This window comes from Ixodes scapularis, unplaced genomic scaffold, assembly GCF_016920785.2.
Source record: "Ixodes scapularis isolate PalLabHiFi unplaced genomic scaffold, ASM1692078v2 PGA_scaffold12__126_contigs__length_90152505, whole genome shotgun sequence".
Lineage (NCBI taxonomy): Eukaryota > Metazoa > Arthropoda > Arachnida > Ixodida > Ixodidae > Ixodes > Ixodes scapularis.
In genome coordinates this window covers 8,376,594-8,397,524 of record NW_024609838.1, presented here as the reverse complement: position 1 = coordinate 8,397,524, position 20,931 = coordinate 8,376,594, and the positions used below count along the sequence as shown (strand labels likewise).

The window sequence follows — 20,931 nt, the reverse complement described above, 5'->3', positions numbered from 1 at the left end:
AACTTTTACGGTTGAGATGAAACATTAGCAACAACAATCTGAACTTCTCTTGGGGCTACGAAGAAAGGACACACCACAACCCCAGCAGCCTGCCACCACCGACTCCCTGCCCTTTACCAAATTCATGGCTTAACCCCTCCCCCATGACCCCTGACCCCTCCTCTAGCAGAGGCAGTAGGAAAGGACACCCCATAACTCCAGCAGCTTGTCATCCCATCCTCCTTGTCCCTTCACCCAACTCCTGACCCAACCCCTCCCTTGTGACCCCTTACCTCTCCTCGAGCGGAGGACGCAAGAAAGGACACCCCACAACGTCAGCCATCACGTTTTCCTTGTCCATTCACCCAATTCCTGATTCAATCCCTTCCCCGTAACCTTTGAACCACTCCTCAGTGGACAACGCAAAGTTCAGAGCAAAGGGTTTTTATTTCCCTTCACTAAAATAAATAAAAACGTTTTCAATTATTCAGTTAGGGAGGAACGGGTACCTTGTAACTGTAGCAAGGCGCGCACTGGTGAAACTCTTCCTGCATGAGCTCGATGAGCTGCCGCTGGAGGCCCCTGTCGGCCCGACGGTCGGCGGGCAGCCTCATCTTGATCATGTAGCAACGACCGAACTTGTGGTTCATCTGGTCGTAGTCCCCCATAGTCTCGATCTTGCAGTCTTCCAGGACGATGGCCCGGTCGCACAGCTCCTCGCAATGGGACAGCCTGCGAGCCACGTCACACTTTGTCGCCTCACCAGGCCTTACTATAGGATGCCTGAATGTCCCGCACAGGGTGACAACAATAACCAGCGGTAACACTGCTGACACTTCATACAAACGGCATGATGTTCGCTGCAGAAAAGATGACAGAGGTATCTGTGGACACGCTTCGAGCGAGCATTAGTAAAGTACAGAAGACACGCAATCGGGACAGTGTCCGCAGACCTTCGTTTGTACGATGTCTTCAGATCCTGACCGTGACAGCCCTCACCTATGAGCGCTGATGACCATGGTCGTGGCCCGGACGCTCTTCAATATTTGCAGGAACCGCACAATCTGGTGGCGGAAAAAGGGCTCCACGTCGGAGTACGGCTCGTCCAGCAAAAGGATCGGGGGAACGCCGACTATGGCGATGCCCAGAGAGAGCAGCTTCTGTTCCGTTACTCTGCCAACGGAGAAGTTGATTGCAAGAAAAGAACAATGAGTACTGGCCAGCAAGGTGACTGTTCGACGATGCGATGGCGTTCGTTCAGATATCGCTATATGCTCTGTTTCACGCCAACTCCGACCGCAGGCAACGTTAAACGATCCGATGGCGTCGATGAAGCAGCGACAAAAAGTGTAGCGTCCTGGCGCTCGCCGTCTTTGTCCGTTTGTTGGCACGGACTACACCAACCACGTACAGTAAAAGAAATGGTTTGTGTGTATGTTTATGCAGCCTAGAACTTGGCCTGCCGCAACGGACGACGAGTCTCCCAGTTTTTTGGGAAAAATTTAACCAGTACAGTACAACCGCGAGCCTGGGGTCTTTAACGTGCATCACGCAGTAGTGATACACGACAGTACGCCGGTCACGTACAGTAAATGTGCTGCGATCCTGCGTTTTTGTTCCCCTGGGTGACTCATTCAGCCGATGATGTAAAACGCACGAAGATAACAGGAGCAGTGGCGATGCACCTTTGACGCTTCCAGGTTGGCTCCCTATAGACCAACTCAACTCACTGACGTCACGCAGATGCGGTGGCGCTGCTGTCGTTACTGCACATGCGCAGACGCATCACTCCTCCGGCCGAATTGGGTTTCTGCGCACGCGCAGTGCCCACAACTGTTGTCTGCAAAGAGGCCTTGTGTTGTAAACACTGTATTGGTGTCTAGGACCGTAACGTTGGGGCAGCGGTATAGGCCTTAGCTTGAAACGGAGTATATAAGCCACCAGGTCTTATTATGTTCACTGTCGGCATTAAAAAAAAAAAATAAAGACGCTGAAACACTGCTCGTGGTGACTAGAGAGCACCGTTAGGTCGCTGCACAGCCAACGAGATTGCTCGCTTAGCAGATCGAAAACGCCCAGCAACGATTGACGAAATCGTAAAGTTCATCAGCCCCACTCTGTCTACCTTAAGCGCCCAGAGACTGCGGATAATTTCTGCACCAAAACGATGTCACGAACTGGCTGATGGGATGTCAGGATGTCCAACATCGTAAAAACAAAATTTAAAATATGAGCGTTAGCAATGGATTAATTATGTTTGTTTTAATGAACCGTTTCTGTATGGGATGCAAACAGGGTGTTAGTGAACAATGGCCTACGCATCTAATACCCTGTAGGCCATACGGGTAGCAAATGAAGTAAATCTGGGAAAGTAGTGGATTGAATGACACGGTCAGAGGTAACATAATCATAAAGACATGCCGTTTACATTAAAAATAACATGTGTGTATTATTTCGCGCGTTTGGAAACGTAATGTCTGGAATCAGGACGTGCCCACGTTACCTAAATAGACTAACTAAATTTCTTTGGTCGTTGCTTATTCAAAAAGTAACTAAGTACGTTACATGCTACGTTAAAAAACAAGAAAAAAATGCGTGAGTTCACCTTAAACGTAACGTGTTATTTTGCTTTTTACTCTGAATCTGCCCTCTTTATGAAGCGGCAGCTGGTTCCGGTATTTGTTGTAGTTAAATGTTTTTCACAGCGTTCAATTAAAAATAACAGTGGGCACGCTCGCACGTCCTGTCACCATCTTTTTTATGGTTTATCTAGCGTTTTCTCGTTGTGCAATTTACAGGCGCCAACTCGGGTGAGAACTAGCTTCGACACTTGTGCTGTACAGATTCTCTTCCAGAAGTGACTAAATACTGTTACTCGTTACTCCATTAAAAGCAGACAAAATACGTTACTGTGTATCATCTCTTAAAAAGTAAACAAGTCTTTATGCCGTTATTTAAAAAAAAAATACCAAGGTGCAAAAAACACTTTACTTGCAACCCGTCACGTACAAGTCTGGCCATGTGCCTTACGTGTAGTCGCCACAAAGCTTGTCCCCCTGAAGCGGGCTGAGCAGCAGGAGCGTGCTGGAGACGACGAGTCGGCGGTTGGCGACCGGAGAGATGCCCCGAAGCCTGGCCACCAGGTCGAGCATCTCGGCCCCGGTGAGCACGGGTACGAGCCCGAGGCGGCCGTCACACGAGTAGCCGATGGCCATCTGCCAACGGCGAAGGTCCCCGCTGAGCGTGAGTCCGGCCATGTACGCGTTGCCCCCCGTGGCCGTCAGGTCGCCCGCCAGGAGCTTCATCAGGACGCTCTTGCCAGAACCGTTCAGGCCCGCCATGCCCAGGCACTCGTTTGTTCGCAGGAGGAAGCTGGTCTTCTCGAGGCCTTTCTGCGGAAGGCGGCCAGCGTCCCTTTCTCGCGTTAGACGCACGTAATACCCTACTCACACGGATATTTACATCTGGTTAAGGGTGACTACATGGGCATCCTAAACCGCAGTTAGACTTAAGAATGGTTTAGCAGTTCGCACCCTGAACCGCAGTTAACCACAACTGAGGTCACACTTAACTGTTGTTAAGGGTGTCACAGGGGCATCCTAACTCGCCGTTACGCTAAAATATATGGTTAGTAGTTCCTGGCAACTATACTTCTGCTGCACGGGCACCGTTAACTTGGTCTCAGTCACACTTAACCGCTGTTAACGGTGCCCATGTAACAAGGTCATAACAGATCCTTGATGCGCTCCGGTGGTGGCAAAGTTATCCTGTGGTTGACCGATGCCACCTAAAAGACAAGGCATGCGTCTTTTCTCCAGAACGTCGCCACCACTGGAGTCACGCAGCGTCGCCTGAATTGCGTCAGCATTGCCGCCAGTGGGTCGCATAGGGTCTCACACAACGAGCGCGACGTTAAGACGCCGCGACGCCGGACGCGTCTGCTGCAGCGTGTTTGCCGCTTGGGTCAGTTCAGGGATCCATAAAACAAGGCCTACCCGTGAAGGCCTGTCCAAACAGGATACTACAAAACTCACGACTCCGGCAAATCGTGCCGCGCTCCGCTTCCGGTCGTCGGTGGGAAATTTTCCTCCGTCAAAGTTCCCGGGGGGAAACTTCACCCCGTCAAATCTCCCCCTCGCTTCCTCCACGGCGGCCTTGCTCTGCTCATCACGTGGGTCCGGAGAGCCACTCACACGCTTTGTTGGCTGTCGGTCAATCGCTCAAGGCCTCCGCTCAGAATACGGAACCGCATCGGACGCCATCACGACGAAAGTGATTCTCGACAAAGAAAGCAGATCCAAGGCGGGCGAAACGCACCCTTCGACGCAGGAATGTCCCAAGTTCACCCGAAGCCGGACCTCCTTGGCCTTCAAGCCGAGGCGACGGCGGTACGCGAGGGCGTTGGCGAGGTGAGACAGACGCAGGTGGCGTGTGACGTCAATCTGACGAGGAGAGCAGTCGTGATCGTAAAAATTTTCACGACTCCTGCAAACATTTTCACGACTCCGACAAATCGTAAAAACAGAAGCGTCCGCTTCAATTTTCACGATTTGTCGGAGTCGTGCGTTTTGTAGTGTCCTGTTTAGACACCCCTTGAGGCGTTTTCTTCATAGTTGTTACTACTTAATCGCGGTGATGCTCGTTCACGTGTTTCGAGCGGAAGGAAACGCATGGGACAGTTCAAAAACGCGGCAGCCACTCACCTTGCCCATGCATCCAAACGACTTGGTCAGGCCCCTCACAACCATGATGACGTCCTTGAACTCCCTGAGCTTAAAGATCTTCTCGACCTGCTTCTGCTCCCTCTCCACCTCCGGGTCCATGGACGCCACCACCAGGCGCGGCCCTCGGTCCCCGTCGTTGTCGTCGTCACTGGTCCCCAGCAGTTTCCGGTTCAGGTGCCAGAGCATACCGTGCAGGAGCTGAGAGTCGGTCAGGAACAAGACTCCCAGGTAGAAAAAGCCCTCGGCGACCAGCGTGATTGCCTCGAAGAAGCCGGTCTCGTAGCCGGGCCCTAGCGGCTGGAGCAGTTCTGCGCTGCCGTTCTTCTGCAAGGCTGAGCGGAGGGGAGAATACCCGCATCAGTTCAATATACCACACGAAGACAGGGCCTGCCTTCCCCACAAGGGAATCGTTTCGGAACCAGGCAGGTCTCAAAACGTTTCCCTCTTGAATTCATGATCGCCACAGATGATCCAAACTATGCATCGAAGGCAGTGATGTTTGATATTTTCATCCGGAAGTTCTTGTTTTACAGTAATAGATGTTATGCGCTCTTCCCAGCACTGAAAATGACGTCCATTGTTGTTGTAGTTGGCAATGTAGAGTGTCCGTCCTTGATGCCGTCAAATCCTCGTAGAAGATCGCCCGCCGACCTCGGCAATCAAGCCTGGGTCTAATGCGTGCTGAGCGGAGGTGTTACCCCTGAGTTACACCACCCGATGGCCTCTGCACGCGCTCTCTAAAACTAAAAGCCGCTAACAAAACGCCGTTGTGGCGCTGTTAATGCCAAGAGCTCGTGCCGGAAAACGCACTTTCACACGCTCCGGAATAAAAAGAAAGACACAAAAGCCCTCGTAACGAAATGGCCACAGGTCTTTTTTTATTCCGAACACTTTTGTTCGCACATTTCACAGTGCGTGAGGGAGATCCCGATGCCCAACGACTTCACTGTGACTTGTCACAGTTATCGCTGTGGCTGTATTTTGTATCGTGCGGTACTGTAATGTGGATTAACACAAGACTGGTTCATCTTTTTCTTCCTAGGTTTGTTAAATGCAGTTATGTATCTTGCCCCCCTTCCTTGAAGAACCATCGCGAATGTCTGCTCAAAGAGTGGCGCATTCATTTTTGTCATACACAGAGAAGCCCCCTAGCGGACATGGTGTGCCGCCGGAAAGTAACGTGACAACCTGTCACGTAGTATCATGATATCACGTGACTTCATGACGTCACCTGGTAAAGTGACATCGCTGTGTGACGCGACGCTTAGGACGTGACACCGCGATCGAAGCCCTACATCGCAACTGCGATTTAGAAGAACAACCCATAATGACTATCGCTGTAAAACAATACTTGTTGAGAAAGCCGGCATTTATCGTAGTGAACTCTCTCGAGTCAGCGACATAGACCAGTCACCTTCGCAGCAGGGCATGATCCTGTCGTCGGTGGAGAGGGCGCCGTCACTGCAGGCAGCCTTGAGCAGTTCCCCGCCCGTGGTGCAGACGGCGTTGTACCTGGCCAGCAGGACCAGCTTCACGATGCCTCGCGAGAAGGAGTACGTGGGGAACCAGCGGCACAGGAACCCCAAGGACACGATCGCCCCCGTCATAAGGAACGACGGCGTGTATGCGGCCAACAGGTCGAACAGTTCCACAGTCAGAGATCCCACGATGCCTGCGAACAGATTGTCATCGGAAGCTGCTTAATCACAAGTTGGGCGCCTCCTGCTCGGCTCGTTAAAATCTTTGTTTTATTTTATTTATGGGTTCATTTGCCGGTCAAGGCAAATAAACCAATATACCACACGAAGACAGGGCCTGCCTTCGCCACAAGGGAATGCAGTGTGGTGTAACAAAAATACCAAACAAAGCAATAACCAAAATATATTACTGTGAGGTTTACTGAGCAGGTGAGCAGGCGCGGAGAATATAAAGAAGCGAAAATACACTTGTTGGGGATGCGTGAAATTTCCCGAGCACACCAGCAGGCGCGGGGGATTCCAAGAAGCGGATCCCGCGTGGGTTCGTTATCTGTTGCGTTTCTCCCCGCGCCTGGTCGTCGGCGACTTGTTAATAGGGAGTTTTCGTAGATCGTTTTCGCCGTCCCGCAAGGCTCTCCGCAACCCGCTACGATACCAGAAACTCTACAGTCAAGGCCATGGGCGCGCAGGCGCAGTAGCGGCTTCTTCGTTGCGGAGGGCTTAGCGGAGGGGGAAACGCGGTCTACGAAAACTCCCTATTGGGAGTGGGGACGGGAGCGGGACGGGTCCCCCGCACTTCGGAATGTGCGCCCGTTCGTAACCTAGGACAGAGACGGCTCGGGCGGCTGTGCTACCGACGCGCTGAGTACTTTTCGTGTTTGTGTTTTGTTTAGCGTCCCCTTCCCAAATGTGAAGAGCCACTGACCAAGGGTTTCTTGATGGTGCCTTCGGGAGTCGGGTTCGCGGCCCGGGGGTCTGACTTTCCCGTCGTTGACGGAGACTGCGGGGCGCCCGACATCTGTGTGTGTGCGTGGGTGGCTGTTTTTCTGTGAGTCTTTTTGGAGTGTTTTTGTTGTTTAGAGTGTTCTCCCTGATTGGCTGCGAGAAGACCTTTTGAGATTGGTCGTTGAGCAAGCGGGAGAGGGGGGGAAACTTAAATAAGCGACCGAAGAAGGGGCCGAAGGGCTGCTTGGTCCATGGAAAGCGTCTTGTAACTTTCAACTGTTCTGTCTTGTAAATATATTCATTCTTTTCATCATCGACTGTTGAGTCCCGTCTTGAAATCCGTCGTCTCTACGATCCGGCGACCCGCCGCCTCTGCCTCTGAACATCATCACCGACGCAATCCTCACGGAAGAGAAACGAACAAACATCACTATTACCACAAAGAAATACCGGTAAATCAAACTGGCATCAAACTGTCACCCTACGAACAATGAAAAGAAAAAAAAAAAAGAGGAAAACTTGAGCACTGATTAGTAAGACACCGTAAATCAACGTCTCGAGTTAACCGAGGAAGTTTGTGAAGGATATGCGCGCCTAACCTACATAACCTTATTAAAAGCGTAAAAGCACGTTTTCTTTGGAAGGGCTTTGGCCCTCAAGCAGTTAGCAAAACAAACAGACAAACAAACAGGAAAAAAAAAAAGATATGCGAAGTTGGCGCTCTCTGTTCGTACCAGCGAGCATGAAGGTCAGTGCCAGGACAAAGTAGGCTCTGTCCGACTCCGAGAACATCATCGTGCACAGGTAGATGAGCGGCAACATGGCGAAGCAGTAGGCGAGCGTCAGAAGCCACATGGCCGCTGGGAACAAAAATACGGTAACATTCGTGTATTTTGAGTTTGTGTGCGCGTGCTCCTTTGGTTGTTCGTTTGCTTGTATGTAAGGCGTCCTTTTAGCGTCCTATGCGTTATACACCAAATTCCGGTCACAATCATTGATCGGTTGCTTTGGTTTTAAGGATCCAAAGTCTTTCAAGGCCATTGAGCGCTTCCGGATTCTTAGTTATAGTATGCCCTACTTATAATCCATATACATTGCGCTACATGCCGACATTCATCGCGTCGTGCGGAAACAAACATTGCTGATTCCGAAAAGACAGACTATTGCAAGAGATTGGAACGACTATAGTCACGGGCAGAATTAATACGACAAGTCCTTCAGTTGCCTTCAGCTCCTGCTTTCTAACTTCGACAAGGCTTCTGGCGAGCCTCGAGCGTGCGCGCGAAGCACGGTGGAGGGCAACGAGCGCCTGTTGTGGGCCGGGCATTCAAAAGAGGCATCCTGCCGTTCTTATTCTGCCAGTGACCATAGTTGCAATCTGAACCATTCGTCGAAGGGCCCTTAACTTCTATTTATGAATCGCAGTAAGCTGTAATTGTTAGGTAACAACGGTATCGCCGGTCGAGGTTGCGGGGGCGGCGTTTGGGAACGAACATAGAAGGCCATCGTACGCGCAACGCGATACGCAAATATTCCTAGTACAAAATTGGCGCTCTACTGGAAAAACAAATCCTGCACAACAAATACCATACAGCTAACTACTAAAAATCTTGATTTTTTTCAACCGAAGACGGTGCCACGCACGACCACAATGTGCAACGCAACTGGTTCCCATAACAGCCGTCTTGTGGTGCAAGATTAAATGCAAAACAATTGCGATCGTTTCTTCGAGCTCGATACGCTCTTTTCTAGCGCATAGAAACTACTGAAACAAAAATAATAAAAAGAAGGCTACGATATTTGCTTCATAAAAATCAAGATTATGACATTTAATTGACGGCAGAAATGATAACACACACGACAAAGACTGCAAGCATGAAAAACTTTACACATCAGAATGCCCAAGAGCGTACCAGTGTATATGCAGTGATAGTGTCAATGTTTCATTTCAGCGTGCACCATGAGGCAGCTAGCGTATACAGTCCTGTCCTCGTGTACGCTCTAATCAATGACGAGCAACGCTAAGACTCGACATAGAGGTCTCCATCACAATCTCAGGCCAGGCGTCCTGGTCAATCAATTTTTTTTCTTTATTTGTGTCTGCGGATACATGTTCCGCAGAGGGGGTTTAAGGCTAAAGGCACAAAGTGCCTGACGAGGCCTTAACCCCCTCTTGGCATGCAGCGAGCAACAACATACATATGCAATACATCATACACATATAATACACCATACACATATAATACATAGTATATATATAATACATCATACATATTAAGTACAGATTCGTTAAATTCATATCAGTTCAATAGCCAAATCTTAATACTGTCAAATATACAGTTTTTTAGTTTAGACATACTAAAACAGATAAGTATTAGATACATATACGTGGTAGATCCAAAAGTCTAGATCACGACAGTTTTACACGAGTCTAAACGAGATATACATTGACAATTTAATTCACCGCTCAAAAATTGTCGTCTGCTTACTCACCCCAGTACGTCCCGGGAAGCGTGTCATGACTGAAAATAAATGCCGCCATGAAGACGCACGAGCTGACCATGGCTCCGGCGCCGTCGAAGAGCAGATGACCGATCCAGTAGAGCGAACCAGACATCCCCGTCATCAACTGCAGGTGCTTGAAGCCGCTCAGCCGCTCGCCGATCGGCTCCACAAGATGACAGGCCGAGTAGAAGCCCATCGCCAGGGACACGAAGAACGAGTTCAGAGCTCGGGACAAGGTGTTCTGCCTGAAGAAAGTGTCGTCGATCCGATCCGAGGCCAGCTTGCCGTACTGGCTTTCGAAGATGGCCCGCTGGACGGAGTCATCGTCGAGCAAGGGAGAGTTTACCAAGGTGATCGTAGACCGGCTTTCGCCGGACAAGCTGCGGAGGAGTGCCGTGTGGTACATGTTGACGACCAGGGGGCCGCTGTGGGGGCACTGGCCGTTATACCAAAGGAACACCCTAGAAGGAACGAATGCAGCGTTCACTGAGTTTGGTTACGGAATGACCCAATAAATAATTTCATTTCTGTATGAGTTCCCTAAGGTAGGGTTTTTTGTGTTTGAGAGGCGGGACCCATCAGGGCGAGGGGGCTGTTTCGTGTGCCCACTGGCATCAATTGTAATTCTGGGCGGACTTCCCAGGGGCGGGGCCTTAGGACTGTGTGAAGGAAATGTACCGAGCCTTGGGCGCGCAGGCGCTGAAGTCTCAATTTGGCAGGGCTGTCTTTTTGATAGTCTTAGCTAAAGCTTTGTTCCTAGCAAGCCGGTCAAGGAAGTTCTAAGCGCTCAAAATCAGTGCTTAGACGCTGGACCCCATGGAGTGAAAAAAAGCGAAGAGTTTTGCCAGGTGGGCTCTTGATCTGCGCATGGCATCTGATGTTGAGCCACGTGCAAAGGAATCGTGAAGCAGGGTGAAGTTCGTGGATTCTTCGTCACGTATTCGCTCCTACGAGTTCAGTGTTTTTATTCACCGATGTACTCCATTTTTTGTTTGAGGGGCATGGGCTACATCTTGCGTGGACTACAAGAGTCCGCTGAAGACTGGCGCTACGTTTAATGGTCTTTCCACTCAGGCTGGCGATCGCTTGATCTAAAATTGTTTAAAGAATTCATATGCCGACTGTAGATAATGCGTCTTAACAAAACAGTATGTATCCGATTATATTTAAGTTTACTAAGCTGTGTAGATACGTGCTCGAGCTTCTCTTCGTGTCATAAAATTAGTGCCCCATATATACAGCCCGATGCCAACAACATCAAAGCTCACCTGTCGTTCTTGTGAAGGCTGACCCCGTACTGGTATTCGAAGATGTAGACATTAATATCTTCGTCCGCCATCAGCAGAAGCTCACGCTCCATGGAGGTGCCGTTAACAACGAGCAGGTTAACGCCGTTCTCCACCAAAACCGGGCGCATGAAGTCGCTGAGAAAATGGTTCTGCGAGCCGTCCCCTTCCACAAATCCGTACGATCTGTCGAACACCGCGGCTGCATTGTAAGTGACGTTGCGCTGGTAGGGCCGCGACTCGAACCTGACCAGGCGTATTGTTAGCCCCAGAAGGATCAATGTCAGAAGTGGGAGCAGCAGGGAGAGCGACTTGAACCACCAGATTCGCGTCCAAATATGAAAACGCTTGTCCAGGAGAGTCCCCAGCACGCTCATTGTGCTTGGACTGCTTGTTCTTGCGGTGCAGAGCTGCCGAAGGGCTTCTAGTTCTGCGTGGAAATTTTCATTCCAGCCTAAATCCAAAAGTAGCCGATGCTACGAGGTAATGAAACCAATCAAAGAGTGTCAAAAGTGCAAGTCTCTAGGCCTTCCCCGTACATGATTGGTCCAGTAATGAAAGATCACGCGCATGCACATACTCCGTGCAAAGCTTGTCCTATCTTTTCCTTCTGCTATACAGCGTCTTACCATAAAGCGAACTAAAACACAAATACTTGAAAAAAACTACCTTAAAAAAATGGTAGTCCGCCTAAAAACTATCTAGTACGGTCAAAAATATACAAACAAAACAGTATTGCGTTTAATCTTGTTATTCTTAGTGTCTATTAATAAACCCCCCCCCCCCAAAAAAAAAAAAAGATCAAACTTTTATTGAGGTTTCTCCGCAACAAGGTGTAAAGTTGGGTGAGTTGGTTGATGGGCATATTATATGACTTCTTTGCAGCTGTAGCTTTGCAGCTTTGCATTTCTGTCGTCCTAATAAAAATATTTAAAAAAAATCTTGGAAAGTCAATATGTTTTTTTGATTATTAGTAGTCATCAGAAATGATCTACGGGGAGCGCTATTATTTTATGGCATAGGCATACTTCAATTCACACGAGCTTTAAAGAAATCTAGAGAGGTTTTTCGGCTGAGTGGTTTTTTATCATTATTCTGTTATAAAACATTCATTAGCACTGATTTTCTATATAAATGCTATAAACGGTATCATGTAAAAAAAAATTCTGCTTTTCTACTCTGGTGAAGAAGAAAGGCCAGCTAAGCTGTACGCTCGTCCCGTGTGTTACTTCTTCGGCCTCGTCTGTTTTGCGCGCTGTTTCCTACGATGAACCTTATGGCCCTACCTACGAACTACCGACTCGCCCGATTATCCATTCTTCTATGATAGCTGGAGAAGTTGCCGCCATCTATGAGCGACGGCGGCAAACTGACTGGTTGTCTGGTTGCCGCCGTTGCTCATAGATGGCGGTAACTGTCCACAGGTTTGTGTAGTTTTGTGTCGACATTCGTTTGGTACCGTACACGAAACTGGGGAAACTAGCCCTTCAGGTCAAGGACTACAACTCATCTTTATCAGAGCACCTTGGCGGATGAATACAAGTCAAGGTTTACCAAGGCTCAGAGCCGAGGAAACATTCCAGCAAAGTGCATGACAAAATTTGTGTACATAAACAAATCAATCGCGTCTTAATGAGAAATTTTAGCGAATATTTTAATAAAACTGATTCGAGCAGTCGGAAGGTTAAAATTAAACGGCACTTTGAGTATAGAAGTAAGTTTGATGAAGCTCGATCGTAATGTGCGTAGGCATTTTTCATCGCGATCAAGTCGACTACAAAACTGGCAGTCATAATGCGACGTTTTCAGAGGGATATATGTCCATTATATCTCGCCTCAAAACCGAACATTATACTTCACGTATTGTGTAGATCTGCAAGTCAGCACTTCTACGTGCTGTATAAAATTTGGGTAAGCATTAAAGTGAAGTGAAAGAAATAAAAATATCGATCCTAATAGGATTGTAAGACGTTAAATGAACCATAGTTTTGTTTAACCCGAGACTGGGGCATTTCGGAAAAGGGACGAGAAGAAAAGAGGCCACAAGGAGGCGACGTCTCAATCTTATTGAGACGTCGCCTCCTTGTGGCCTCTTTTCTTCTCGTCCCTTTTCCGAAACACCCCAGTCTCGGGTTAAACAAAGCTATGGTTAACTTCCACCAGCTCGCCTGCACCCTTACAATTTTTTTTCACTATCAATCCCGGAAGCAGGCTTATTCCCTTTTACGTTAAATGAGCTCTTCCCCCCTGAAAACTGAGGACGCGCGGCAGTGGTCTTCTGAGGTCAGCATTAAAATCCAACGCAATTTCTTTAGCGTGTCCTTTGACCGACCTTGCTGTTCCATGCTCGCCTCATATTCTGCGAGGGTCGGTAAAGTCTTGAATTCCTGCCCGGCACCCTTGAAGTCGGGGATCCCAACCATCCTGAAAGAGAGCGAGGCGGATGTCTAAAATCAACATAGAACATAAATCAACAGTTTACTGTGAGCACCCGGCTCACAGTAAACATTTACTCGGTTACTTTCAACAGACCACGACTGTTATCGGTTTCTTACTATTAGCGAACAGTGAACAAAAGTTCGCACATCGTTACCACGGAAGGACCTGTTTTGTGGGAAGCGCATTGTCATTCGAGTTCCGCGTGCCCAGCCTTCACCTAGCATCATTGTCAAAACTCATGTCTTTGTATTCATAAATCTCATAAATATGAAAAAAAAAAAAAAACGCATGGGTGCAGCGTGATCACGTGGTGAAAGATAGACGGATGACCGGGGCAACGAGTGCGTAGCTTCCACCGCTCTGTCAGCTCAGGGGTGAATGCAGTACGTAGAGGGCGCTTTCTGCCGCTTGTCCGCAAAGCCCGGTGCTTACCCAACGCCTGTGTTGCACTGGAGTTATACGACACCGAACTCTATCGAGCGTGCGGCACAGATCGGACAGGATTGCTGCGTCAGCATTGGGTGCCGGAAATTAAGTTCGATGGTTCTTAATTCGCTGATTAAAACACGAGGTCGGTCGTCACGCTGCGGCTGCAACAAGACGAGTAACTTTTGTATTTTGTTCTCCGAGCTGAAAAAAACCGCTAGGGGCGCCTCTGTCTAATTTCTTGCCCAATGCTGCCTCCTCTTCCTCTGTATATAAAACTGGCACACGGGACGCGCTAGATAAGCCACAGCGCCGTTGATATATCCGTTCTAAGGTTCGAACATCTCCACGCATCGAGCGTATTTGACCAATGCGAAGCGGCAAGTTCGTCTGCTTCTTTTGCAGGGGGTATACCGTGTCGTCAGAACGCCGAGGTCTGGTTTGTTCTGAATGAAGGATAGTGGTTAGACCTCGAGGCAGCTTGCTTTGAGGTCTACCCACTGTCCTTTCAATCGGAGCCAATCAGAGCTCGGCGTCTATCTGACGTCACCGCAACTCTTGCGCAAGAAGCAGACGACTTGCTCTCCGGGTAGCGACTACAAGACAAGGCCTGCGCCTTTCCCCGGAAGACGTCATCGCTAGTGGGTCGACGCAGCGTCCCGTAGCTTGCTTCAGTATCGCCGCCAGCGCGTTTCGCAGCGTCTAATAACGAACCTGAAGCTATGACACGCGGTGACGCCAAGACACGGGCGTCTGCCGCTTTGCTTCGACTCTTGTGGAGCTTGAGCGTGTTTGCCACTTGGGGTCGGGTCGGAGATCTACCAACGACGACGACACGCGCATGCCTAGTCTTCTTAGCGGTATTCATTTCACCCCGTCGTGTCTGCTTAATGTACGCGCAACGTCTCCCCGTACTTGAGGTAGACGTCCTCCAGGGTGGTGGAGGTGACGCTCATGACGGCGATGCCCAGGGCCGTTCTCCGTTTGTCCAAGGTATGGACGAGGGCGGCCATCTTTGTGATGCTTCTCAGGGTGCCCAGCCAGTAGATGACCTCGATTCGACTGTCTTGCCTGCGCCTGATGGCACCCATGTACGCGTGGATAAGCTTCCGGACAGCGTCCCCCCTGCAAAAAAGACGGGGGGGGGGGGGGGGATTCCTTTTTCCAGGAAAAACTGCACAATGCGAAGAAGACTCTTGTCCCTTCAAGGACAGACGGGAGAGTGGAACCTGTACCTTGGGTCCAACAGCTTCCTTCTCAAGCCTTGGCCATTAGGAAATCTCTATTTACCCGTTTGCCTAAAGGGCCTTCCAAAGGGCGCTATTGGCGACAAGACTTTTCGGTGGCTCCCTTTTATAATTCAATTTTATGACGTCACAACCAAGATTATAGATTTCCAGCGACAATTTAGATGGTAGGAGTTCTCATACTTAAAGGCGCCCTACAATCCTATTCAAGCGTGTACCTTTTTTGCTGTTGCCACGTCTCTGGTGGTTCGGGCAACCCAGAGGGCACGGGAAGAGTAACTAAATACCAGCGCGTCATATTTTAACATGACGACGCGGAAACCTCCCCCTCCTAGGGGAAAGTTTCCTTTATGAAGACGTTAGTAGTGCAAGTTACCAGCTAGTGGCCGCTACTAGTAAGTCCGTTGCCACCCACGGTTACTAAAAACCAAGTAACCAAAGTGATAAACAGTTACTATACTCTGTTTTACCTTGCGTTGTACCGTAGGAAAGGCTTCAAGCGCGAGCTCCTTGCTCTAGGGCACATCTCGGCGGCACAAGCCCTCGTGCACCAAGTGCAGCTGCCAACGCTATGAGCTCGCGCTTCTAGCCTTCGCTGCGGTACAGCATAAGGGGAAACGGAGTATTAGCGGCGAGATGTTTTGGTGGCGCCCTCCTATGGTTCCCCCTTGTGACGTCATTACCTTGCAAACAACAAGTTCGATGGTGTTTGTAAATAGCATGGTACAAGCTTGAAATCATTGAGCTCTTAAAGCAACACTGCCAACACCGTCAAAATTAAAGTTCTTTCATTCCTCTTAATTCCGTTGATGATAAATCCCCTTTCCTACGTCATAGTCACCGTTCGGCCAATCGTGGAAGGCCGACCACAGCGACGCCTTCGGTCGCGCACGGGGCTAATAGCTTTTGATTAGCGAATTAAGTTAGCTCTTTTTAAGAGAGGCATTATAAAGGCAGGAAGCCCCGCAATTAGGGCGAGCCTCCAGCGCGAGCTTGCAACCTTCGATTACACATCGGTGTCTCGTGAACACCGAGCGTGCTCGCTGAGCTAGCGCACAACAGATGGCAACGAGCGCAAAATGGAAACCGAGCATTCGAAAAAAAACAAAAAAACACGTTATCCGTTTTTGTTCAGTCTATGACGATACATTGCGGGCATTGACGTCATAGGTGCCATTTAGATGGCCACGCTACTCAGAGCGTATCTTCTGCAGTCCCAATTTTGTTTTTTTCGGCAAAACCGAGTAGAAATGATCACCAGAACGACGTCGTGTGCAAAACTATAGCCTCCTCTATACTCACAAAGCCTGGCAGTTCGACGACGGAGCCTAGGGTGCCCGGTCGCAGATTTGGAGCGCGAGGATCTGGTAGCACAGAGCATCAAAGAGCCATTTTTCGGGGAACCTGGACGTCAGCGCACAGTTTTTGCAGCGGCGAGGACCCGAAACACACTTGTTCGCTCGGAAGAAGTATGTTTTGGCGTCTCGCCGCAGTGGGGCGCCAGTCATGTGGCTCTTCAATCCGTTGCCTCCAGCTCCACCTTTTCTGTTTCGGCGGCCGCTTCTCGTGGCGGTCTGCCACGCTTTATCAGTATATAGAACTTTGCAAAAAGAGCTCTCTGGCCGCCGCGATTTTGCGACTCGAGCGACCCCTATCAGCCAAAGATTTCTGCTACCCGCCTGAGCTGTGGAAACCCGGTCAGCGTGACTCCCCACCTGCATTGTGCATTTGGAGTTCGCCGGCTCTTCTTGGAAGTTTTTACTTTATTTGCCTGTTTAGGATGGTTAACCTTTCTGTGCTATCTTCCACTGTCAGAACCAGGGGATACCTAGGGAGCCCTCATGTGCGAAGCGCACATGAAGGCACCCAAGGAATACCAGGGCTCGTAGCTTGCTCGGCCTTGGCAGAAAACAAACGAGGAGAGCGAACGTCAAGCAGCCCAACGCGGGCAGCTCCGACGTTCTTGGAGGATTATTTCCGTTGAGATAATCTCCAAAAGGCCTTCCCAGTTATGTTCCGGGTCTTCGCGAAAAAAAAGCTGATAGGGTCGGATCCGGGGAGTGGGGACGGAATAGACATGTTCGTTCATTTGCTTTGAAACTGTGCAAAAAAGCGGCACTCTTTAAGGGGTATTCACACGAGGGAGAAATCCCGGGGATTTCTCCCCGGCACGCGCGCATCACGAGATGAAAACGCGAGGCTTTTGCACATCGCAAAGCCTGGCGTTTTCGTCGCGGGATGCGCGTGCCGGGGAGAGATCACCGGGATTTCTCCCTCGTGTGAATACCCCTTTACATGTGCCCCAAAACACACCGGATTCCGTCCGATCGTCGTGAAGTGACTATCGTCGACACTGCATATTGGATATGCTGTGTTATTCAAAAGCTTCCTCAAAGCATGTTCGGATGACGTGGCACCGTGGGGTACGTAAAATATACTGTAAACGACGAAATTGTTGCGTGGACCTAATTTCCGCGAATTTCGCGAACCGCCTCCGATTCGCGAACAACAGGTCCCGCGAACAAATCAGGAAAACTTTCATCACCTTGATAACACCGGGGAAACAGGCGTCCGAAAAGCATAACGATATCATTATACGTGATATGTGAATATGATATGGCAAGTATCCTAAAGTAAATAACGCCATAAGTCGGAATTCAGCTCACCTCAAGAAGTTTATTTAGTACCTTCAGACAGTTTGTGCCAGAGTATAGCCGATTCGGATCGTGTCTCTGCGGTTCTCGAGGTCCGCGTACACTTCAATCAGCCATGCTGCGTGAAGGGCTTCATAACACTTGCTCACAAGTCGATCGTAACGTCAGTTGCGCTTTGTCCTTTCTCCACCACGTCTTGTACACATCCGGCATACCACTGGGTAAAGCGGTTCATCATGGCAGTCTAGAACAAATTGTTAATGTTTCGGTCGTTCGTTTGCAGGAGTCTCGTGGAGCTTGCCGGGACGAAGACGTACTCAATGTTGTCTGCAGCTAGTTTCTGCAGAAGACTCTTCGTACGATGTGCAGCAAAGATGTCAAAAATGCAAAGTGCATGTTGACTGGCACCACCCACACGACTCCTGCATGCCTCCACGTACGGAAGGACAACAGTGTCGACAAATCGCAGCATTGTGGCTTCGTTGCTCCAGTGGTTGTCACTGTGCCACACGTCCGAGTCATTTGGAAACATGACCTTGACATGGCACCTGTCTGTTTTGCCTGCATATAACACTTGAGGAGGCAAGAGTTTGCCAGAAAGCATCGTGGTCATGAAAACGGTGACTTCCCTTTTGTCGTCCAAGCCAACCACCCCAACTTGCTTGGAACCTCGGGCCTCCATCGTCCACTTGCTGGCCGGAACCAGCTTGACACATGTTCGTCCCAGTTGAGCACCATGTCGTCGGGAATTCTGAAGTGGTTTCTCTTCTCGTCGATAGTCCGCAGGAACTTCTTCTTGGCACCCTCGAAATCGTTTCGAAAATTTCGCGCAGTCTTCGTGGTCTTACGCTTGACGAATCCAATCCTGTTCAGGAAAGATCTTGCCCAGGGTCTGTCGAGAACGAGAGTCCCACCAAACTCTGGCAAGAGTGTGGGCTTGGTCGCCAACACAATGCCCAGTGCAGCAGCGATGCAAATCCTAGAGTTTACAACCACACCCTCTTCTCTGAGCTCCACAGTGTACGCCCGTACGTCATCATCCAAGTTTCCAAGCACAGTTCGTCATTGTAAGCAGAGTAGGGCCCTCGTTTCCGCTTTCGGGAGTCCACGGCGGTAGAAGCGGCAATAACACTTTGATTAGCCGACGTAAAAGAACGCTTATCACGTGTGGTCTTGCATACCTGTGGGTCAGGCAGTCCCGCCATATGATGATGATCTGCATTCTCGACCACTGGCTTGAAGTAACGTAGTAAGGACATCGCGGGACAGCAGACTGGCGGGCACAAGAAAACGTACCGCACTGACACAGAGCGTGCTGGCGTCGACGACCACGGTACGCAGCCAAGTTTGATTTGCCCCTAAACCTACTTTGAGTCAGTTTATGTACAATCGTTGTACCCCATCGCCCTTTGTCGCTGGCCTTCCATGCAGTATGTGTGACCTCGAAAAGTGAGCCCAAGAAAGGTTAAGGGGTGTGTGACCCAGTTAGTTCGGACTCTCAACTTATTTGCACACACTGGTTTGACCCCATTGCCCTCGGCGGTTGTCCTTTCATGCAGAGTGTGTGACCTCGAAACGTGAACTCGAGAAAGGTTCACATCGAAGAAAACCGATGTGAACACCAACCCAGCCTTTGTCGGCGTCTCGAAGCTACGGGTAACGGCAGTGACTTCCGGACCATTAGTCACACAACCTACCGCCGTCTTTCCTTTCCTAGATTTTGACTGATTGACTGAAGCCGCAGAATCCTAGAAAGATGGAAAGACAACCGGGCCGGAAGGGGGATGGGGGTCTGGTGTCAGCCTGGAGTCGCGAAATTTAGAACCCGCGAATAATTTTAATTTTTCAACTTTGGCCCGATTCGCAAAAATTTGAGCCCACGAAAATTGCCTCGTTTACAGTATGCTGTTCGATTGATGAAACTCGTTGAACGGTTCCTGTTGTGGGCGGGGAATGTCCATACAGTTCGGATATCTTGAGTGCTCAAAAATTTTCGACGGTTAAGACCTTTATAGATTGACACGGCTAAGTGTATAGTGTCAAAAAAAGCTCAACATAAAAGGAAACAAATTTGCATTCCAGTTGCATTTGTTCTGTCGCGCACGGACTCACCAAAACAGCTTTTATTTATGTGTTTTTGTTCCCAAAAATAGTACAGTGCATTCTTAAAAACCGCGAGAAATTCTATTCTCCATAGAACACAAAGTAAAGATAGAACGTGGCAATTTAGCCTCCACCAGCGTCCGGAAGTGCGCGTATACGCAGGCTGCCACAGCCCACCGACTAGAAACCCCACAGCCCACCGCAGTTGGGCAACACTGACGTGCTCTCTCAAAACCAGAAACGCGCGCTGTGAATCGGTTCGTTCGAGACTGCCGCTGGAAAGGTCTATAGGAGGCTATGGCTAGAGCACTATATATCTCCTTCAGAGCAGAGTACCGCAATCTAGAACGCCGTCTCTCGGCAACTAGCGGCGAATGCCGGGGGTTTTAACTCCGGCCACAAGTGCATGGGGAACGGGAAAAAATCGCTGCTTCCTGATTATTTTGGGGATATATGGAACTACAATAGTTTTTGACATAATAAGGGAATAGTTTACAATAATTTGCGCTAAGTTGTGCGCCATGAAATAACTTAATTTAAAAAAAAAAACATTGCCTGAGCATCATCATGCAGCAGACGACGCGGCGACGTCACACCGTTCCCGTGACCCGCTCCGGCCAATCCATAAAGTTCATCTCCGCTGCGTAAAACAATCGTCTACTTCAAACGCCATTGCTTTGAAAATTGCCTTCGCAAAAGTTTCATACGCATCCAATAATATTAAAACTTTGATAAAGTGTTTATTGCTTTACCAACTACACAACAGACTAGTTTTGAAAAGTGTGAACTTGACGTTTGTTTTTTAATCAGCCGTGTTGTGTCGATCTCCATGTATTCTCCCATAGGGCGGGCCGCCTCCTGGAACCCTGAGTACCACGTGACTCGCGCTGAGCTGATCTGTCGGCCATGTTGTCGGCGAAACACGCGGATTAAAGGATTGCGCTACTCTGCTCCGTAGGAGCTATATAGTGCTCTAGCTATGGCAAGACACGGCACGCAAAGGATGCGTGGGCGCCCCACCTGAAATGGGGGAACTTGGTGAACCTGAGGCACTCTCCGATGCCGAAGCGGTCCTTGAGCCACAGGGGGGACCCGCAGCAGCACACCTTGCCGTCCCTCATGATGACGACACGGTCTCCCAGGGT

General features: G+C 49.5%; 1 protein-coding gene across 1 annotated transcript; it reads right to left on the bottom strand.

The window, feature by feature from the left end:
* Positions 1 to 470: 470 nt before the first annotated feature.
* LOC120847454 (phospholipid-transporting ATPase ABCA3) lies at positions 471 to 6,312 on the bottom strand. The gene is made up of 4 exons (XM_040219223.2): positions 6,118 to 6,312; positions 4,683 to 5,035; positions 3,010 to 3,371; positions 471 to 711 (listed from the first exon to the last, which is right to left on the bottom strand). The coding sequence occupies exons 1-4, from the start codon at positions 6,308 to 6,310 to the stop codon at positions 471 to 473; spliced, it is 1,149 nt and encodes a 382-aa protein (XP_040075157.2). The 5' UTR covers positions 6,311 to 6,312.
* Positions 6,313 to 20,931: the final 14,619 nt, after the last annotated feature.